The sequence below is a fragment of the Otolemur garnettii genome, unplaced genomic scaffold (assembly GCF_000181295.1).
Source record: "Otolemur garnettii isolate 467f Iridium unplaced genomic scaffold, OtoGar3 scaffold00018, whole genome shotgun sequence".
Classification (NCBI taxonomy): domain Eukaryota; kingdom Metazoa; phylum Chordata; class Mammalia; order Primates; family Galagidae; genus Otolemur; species Otolemur garnettii.
In genome coordinates, this window is record NW_003852413.1 from 25,735,837 (window position 1) to 25,742,846 (window position 7,010).

The following is a 7,010-nucleotide window of genomic DNA, read 5'->3' on the forward strand; positions in this document are numbered from 1 at the left end:
CCCGGCTATTTTTTGGTTGCAGCCATCATTGTTGTTTGGTGGACCTGGGCTGGATTCAAACCTGCCAGCCTCAGGTGTATGTGGCTGGCGCCTTAGCTTCTTGAGCTACAGGCACCGAGCCCCCACATTTTATTTTTAATTGTTTTTCCCTATACTTATGTCAATTGGAAAGTATTGAGGTGCTTAAAAATATCCCAGTGTCTGTCATATAATAAGTATTCAAGAAAACTAGATTCCTTTTTTCTCTTTTATAGGTCCTTGGTAGTTTTAATTCTTTAGCCCCTTACGTCTTAGTATTAGTGCTTTCCACAATACCCGGCTATTTTTAGAGACAGGGTCTCACTTTAGGTCAGGCTGGTCTCCAATTTCTGAGCTTAGGCAGTCCACCTGCCTCAGCCTGCCAGAGTGCTGAAATTACAGATGTGAGCCACCATGCCAGCCAGTATTAATGCTTTATCAGATTTTTTTTCTTCTTTTTTTTTTTTTTTTTTTTTTGAGACAGTCTCACTATGTTGACCTTGATAGAGTGCTGTGGTGTCACAGCTCACAGCAACCTCTAACTCATGGGCTTCAGCAATTCTCTTGCCTCAGCCTCCCAAGTAGACTACAGGTGTCCACCACAATGCCCAGCTATTTTTTGTTGTTGTTGTTGTTGCAGTTGTCATTGTTGTCTAGCTGGCCAGGGCCAGGTTCAAACCCGCCAGCCTTGGTGTATGTGGCTGGCGTCATAACCACTGTGCTAGGAGCACCAAACCAGATTACTTTTCTTCTTAAGAGGAAAGATCTTGACAGTGTAAAACCTTTGAGTGTATTGGGATAGAGAAATAAACGTGTAGTTTTTGGCTAGTGTTTACTCTGAGATATTAATATCAACCAATTTAAATGTCCTTTCTTTCTTTGATTTTTTAAAGAATGTAATTGACCGGAAACCATACCCTGATGATGAAAATTTAGTGGAAGTGAAGTTTGCTCGCACACCTGTTATGTCTACATATCTGGTGGCCTTTGTTGTGGGTGAATATGACTTTGTAGAAACAAGGTCAAAAGATGGTGTGTGTGTCCGTGTTTACACCCCTGTTGGCAAAGCAGAGCAAGGAAAATTTGCGTTAGAGGTAAATGTACTTGAAGAGGATTATTCCAACAGTCCATAACTCCAGGTTGGGGAATTTACATTTCTGATCAATTATTAGTACAGTTATTTATAATTTAATCTGAATGTTGTGCTACTTTATTTTTATTTTTAGTAGAATTTTGGAAATACCAACCTTGCATTTAACATTTTACAAGATGATGATTAAGAAAATATAAGAATTTATTTATCTAGGGAGTGGGTGGGGAAATATGTCTTTATAGTTTTCATACCAAGTTATAAGTGGATTAAAGTTTGGTCATATACAAAGCTTAGAGCTAAGGCAATCTTAGGAGGTAGGGCTCCCCAAGATTGGGTTCTAATAATTTGAGATACTTTGGCTTGCAACAGGATTCCTTTGTGGATTTCAGTATGAATTATAATAAAATATTTATTAGATGGTTCTTTTGTTTATACTTTTATAGGTTGCTGCTAAAACCTTGCCTTTTTATAAGGACTACTTCAATGTTCCTTACCCTCTACCTAAAATTGATCTCATTGCTATTGCAGACTTTGCAGCTGGTAAAGTAAATTTCATTTTATTGCCGAATTGTAATAATTTTTTTTGAATTTTGTAATTTTGAGGAAGATGTATGTTTGTATATCAATAAATGTTTATATTTATTTTATGAAGGTGCCATGGAGAACTGGGGCCTTGTTACTTACAGGTATGTTAATGATTCATTGCCCTGCCTTATCTTTTCATTCACTGATTTCATAAGGGTTTCACTCCTAATCACAGTTGAAAAGCTTCTTCTTAATGATCTAGTGTAAATTTTTCCTTTCTCTTGCTTCCTGTGCACATTTCAAGAATGCAGATGGATCCCTCCCTGCCCCTGGTGCTACTATCTGAGGGTGTAAGATTTTAAAGTGAGCATCTGGCATTAGTAGCATTTTTAGATACATTCTTGGCTGAGTTTCTCATTTCAATGCCTTTCTTTCCTCCTAGTAGTTTCATAGTTATTTATCCAGCTTAAAGAACCTTCCCTGATTTTGTATCTTCTGGCCAAGTTTTTACACATCTGTCACAATACAAACATGTGGGTTGTATAATTTTTAAAAGCAGAGTCTGTAAACAATTTTTTTTTTTTTTTTTTTTTGTAGAGACAGAGTCTCACTTTATTGCCCTTGGTAGAGTGCCGTGGCGTCACACACCTCACAGTAACCTTCAGCTCCTGGGCTTACGTGATTCTCTTGCCTTAGTCTCCCGAGTAGCTGGGACTAAAGATGCCCACCACAATGCCCGGCTATTTTTGGGTTGCAGTTTAGCCGGGGCCAGGTTTGAACCCGACACCTTCAGTATATGGGACCGGCGCCCTACTCACTGAGCCACAGGCACTGCCCATGTAAACAAATTTTTGCCTTCTACTTTGAATTGCCTTTTCAGATGAGCTAAGTTTTAGACAGCCTGCTCAGTGTTGTTTTGGGAACTGTGGAATGCATCTTCCCCCACCCTGTCCTCATTATGGAAGGGCTGTCTTCTTTCTGTCTAGCACAATAGCCCCTAACCCCTTATATGAAGATTTTCCAAAATTTCAGACAGCTGTTCTATCAACAAACTGATAATTAAACTTGTGTCACATCTTGATCTTCTGTTGTATGAATTCCGTTGGAGTAGTCTTTAATCTTCCTGGAATTCTTTTTTTTTATCCTGTATATACTGGGGAAATGTTTTCTTGATATTTCTATAGCTTACCTTTGCCGTCTTATTTACTATATGAATCTCCCCCACTTATGCCTTCCTGCTTTTACTGTAGTACTTTTATTATTTAAAAAAAATATATGGCTGGGTGCAGTGGCTCACATCTGTAATCCTAGCACCTTGGGAGGCCAAGGCAAGTAGATTGCCTGAGCTCACAGGTTGGAGACCAGCCTGAGTAAGAGTGAGACCCTGCATCGAAAAATAGCTGGGTGGGGCAGCGCCTGTGGCTCAGTGAGTAGGGCGCTGGGCCCATATACCAAGGGTAGCAGGTTCAAACCTGGCTCCGGCCAAACTGCAACAGAAAATAGCTAGGCATTGTGGTGGGCGCCTGTAGTCCCAGCTACTCGGGAGGCTGAGGCAAGAGAATCACCTGGGCCCAGGAGTAGGAGGTTGCTGTGAGCTGTGATCTCACGGCACTCTACCAAGGGCAATAGAGTGAGACTCTGTCTCTAAAAAAAAAAGAAAGAAAGAAAAATAGCTAGGCATTGTGGTGGGCACCTGTAGTCCCAGCTACTTGAGAGGCTGAGGCAATAGACTCACTTGAGCCCAAGAGTTTGAGGTTACTGTGAGCTGTGACATCATAGCACTCTATTGAGGGTGACAAAGTGAGACTCTGTCTCAAAAAAAAGAAAAATAAATAAAATAAGTAATTTTTTTTTTTTTAAATATAGGGAGACTGCATTGCTTATTGATCCAAAAAACTCCTGTTCATCATCACGCCAGTGGGTTGCTCTGGTTGTGGGACATGAACTCGCCCATCAATGGTTTGGAAATCTTGTTACTATGGTATTTAATATTTTTAAGTGCTCAAATATATTTGTTATCATCCTATTGCACATTATTCTGGCTACATAGTATTTCAGGTTTGGCTGCAGCATTGCGCCAAAAAATAATTGAGTAATAATTGAAAAGTTTATTTTAAAAAGTGCACTTTGAGCTCCGCGCCTGAAGCACAGTGGTTACAGTGCCAGCCACATACATCGAGGCTGGCGGGGTCAAACCGAACCCTGGACCAGCTAAAATCAACAATGACCACTGCAACAAAAAAATAGCCAGGTGTTGTGGCAAGTGCCTATAGTCCCACCTACTTCGGAGGCTGAGGCAAGAGAATCTCTTAAGCCCAAAAGTTTGAGGTTGTTGTGAGCTGTGATGCCACAGCATTCTACCAAGGGCAACAAAGTGAGACTCAGTCTCAAAAAAAAAAAAAAAAGAAGTGCACTTTGAAAAGCATTTATCAGAATCTGTGTTGAACAAGAGCATATGGATAGTCCATATTCAACAGAAAACACTTCTGAAACTGTTCTAGAATTTGCCTGCAAATGGGGGAAGTCAAGATGCTGATTTGGATGAGAAAGATTCCTCATACATAAAATTGAATGAGGCCAAGCATGGTTACTTACACCTGTAATTTCAGCACTTTGGAAGGTCAAAGTGGGAGGATCACTTGAGGCCAGGAGTTCGAGACCAGCCTAAGCAACATAGCAAGACCTTCTTCTCTACAGTTAAAAAAAAAGAAATTAGCTGAGCATGGTGGTGCGTGCCTGTAGTCCCAGCTATTCAAGAGGCTGAGGTGGGAGCATCACTTAAGTGCAGGAGTTTGACATTGCAGTGACCTATGATTGTGCCACTGCCTGGGGGACAGAGTGAGATTTTGTCTTTAAAAAAATAAAATCATGCAGTGAAATTCCAGGTTAACTAATTTTGTAAGTTATATTTACTATGTAATTCACTAGGTGAAAGTAACATGGTAAGTAACAAACTTATTTTTAATCAGATAGAAAGGTTTATAGGCATTAGTTTTTCATTGCCTAAATGACTAAATTGAAATTTGGTGAAATAAAGGTAAAGAAATTGCAAAATAGGCCAGGTGCGGTGGCTAACACCTGTAGTCACTCTGGGAGGCCAAGGTGGGAGGATCACTTGAGTTCAGGAGTTCGAGACCAGCCTGAGTGTGAGTGAGACCTCTTTTCTACTTAAGATAGAAAAACTAGCTGGGCGTTGTGGTGAGTATCTGTAGTCCCAGCTACTTGAAGGGCTGAGGAAGGAGGATTGCTTGAACCCAGGAATTTGAGGTTGAAGTGAGCTAAGCCAATGCCAGGGCACTCTAGCCTAGGTAACAGAGTGAGACTCTGTCTCAAAAAAAAAAAAAAAAAGAAGGAGAGAGGGAGGGAGGAAACTGCAGAGTAAAGGTGTATAAAATTTCAGTTGTTCCACTGAATCCTTATACTGTTTATAATAAATTATCTCTGTCTTTTAGTCCTGACCTTTCATTCTTACTCTAAAATAAATACTATCCAAGAAAGCCAACTATATTAGAACTTAGGAACACAGGGTTTAATAAGTGGACTAGAAGTACCTCTGCAGTGAAAGAAAGAGATTCTAGAGCCAGCCACATTCCCTGATAGCATTTTAGGTTGCCAAAGAGCAGAACCTGACTTGGATATTGGTTGAGTACATATGTCACAGAAATAAGCAAGAAAGTAAGACATATAGCAGCTATTACACATCTGAAGAGTTTCTCAAGAAAGCTCTTGGCCAGGCTCAGTGGCTCACGCCTATAATCCTAGCATTCTGGGAAGCCAAGGCAGGAAGATCTCTTGAGCTCAGGAATTTGGTACCATCCTAAGCAAGAGCCAGACCTCTTGTGTACTAAAAGTAGAAAAAATTAGCCGGGCACTGTGGCCAGAACCTGTAGTCCCAGGTACTTGGGAGGCTGAGGCAAGAGAATCATTTGATCCCAGGAGTTTGAGGTTGTTGCAAACTAGACTGATGCCACACACACAGACTGTCTCAAAAAAAAAAAGTAGCTCTGGAAGATAAACTCTTTCCTTTTGCTTTGGGTGTTTAAAATTTTATAGGTAAAAAAAGTTTGCCAGAAATTACATGTGTGTTAGTGTCTTTATTCAAATTTATAAACAAATGATCTTTTCTCCTAATTTAGCAAATTTCTACTTCCTGCCGAATAATTTTTGGGTTCACTTTTGAGAGGACTTTATTTTTTGATTTGATTTTGAAACTACCAGCAATACATTTTAGTGTGCATCCTCACTGCTTTTAAACAACTTTTTACTGGATTTATGTAACTATTCTAGTTATTGCATGTTGATTGTTTCACACATGAAAACTGAAATTCCAAGAGTTTAGGGATAGATTAGAGAATAACTTTAGCTTTGTACCAGCTAATCTTAGTGAAGGCTACTGGTTAAATAGCACAAAACATTTAGACAAATAGCTACTTATCATTTAATATTAAAAATATTTTACTTTTTTCCTGAATTTCCAAATACCTTTTTGTTTTTCACAATTGCCTTAGTTCTTTGTCTTGTATCTTGATTCACATATTTTCTTTTACTAATAGATTTAACTAACTTTTAGATTGAGTTGTTTTTTTTTCTGAGACAGAGTCTCACTTTGTTGCCCTTGGTAGAGTGCCATGGTGTCACAGCTCACAGCAACCTCCAACTCTTGGATTGAAGTGATTCTCTTGCCTTAGCCTCCCAAGTAGCTGGGACTACAGGTGCCTACTACAATGCTCAGCTATTTTTTAGAGACGAGGTCTCACTCTGGCTCAGGCTAGTCTCGAACTTGTGAGCTCAGGCAGTCTACCCACGTAGGCCTCCCAGAGTGCTAGGATTACAGGCATGAGCCACTGTGTCTGTGGTTTTGTTTTTTGTTTGTTTGTCTGTTTTGTTTTGTTTTGTTTTTGAGTCAGAGCCTCAAGCTGTCACCCTGGGTAGAGTGCTGTGGCATCACAGCTCACAGTAACCTCCAACTCCTGGGCTCAAGTGATTCTCTTGCCTCCGCCTCCCAAGTAGCTACAACTACAAGGGCCTCCCACAATGCCCAGCTATTTTTTGGTTGTAGCCGTCATTGATGTTTGGCAGGCCTGGGCTGGATTCGAACCTGCTAGCTCAGGTGTATGTAGCTGGTGCCTTAGCTGCTTGAGTCATAGGCGCTGAGCCTGTTTGTCTGTTTTTAAGAGAAATCTATTACTAAACTAAATTTTATTTGATGATATTTTTTACCTCTGCTTTTGCCCTTATTTATCTGTTCTCTTTTCTGTTCCATATTCAGGCTTATTTTCCCCCCTTTCTTTCCAACTTTTTTTTTTGGCAGGGGCCAGGTTTGAACCCACCACCTCTAGTATAGGGGGCCGGCGCCCAACTCCTTTGAGCCACA

At 40.2% G+C, this 7,010-nt stretch overlaps 1 protein-coding gene across 2 annotated transcripts in view; it reads left to right on the forward strand.

Annotated features, from left to right (window-relative positions):
- Positions 1–7,010, forward strand: part of NPEPPS (aminopeptidase puromycin sensitive) — a 129,314-nt gene that overhangs the window by 76,328 nt on the left and 45,976 nt on the right. For both annotated transcript variants that reach the window (XM_003786441.3, XM_023511323.1), the window contains 4 exons: positions 912–1,112; positions 1,555–1,651; positions 1,764–1,797; positions 3,503–3,617. In XM_003786441.3, coding sequence (XP_003786489.1) covers positions 912–1,112; positions 1,555–1,651; positions 1,764–1,797; positions 3,503–3,617 — 447 coding nt within the window. The remainder of the gene's footprint in view (positions 1–911; positions 1,113–1,554; positions 1,652–1,763; positions 1,798–3,502; positions 3,618–7,010) is intronic.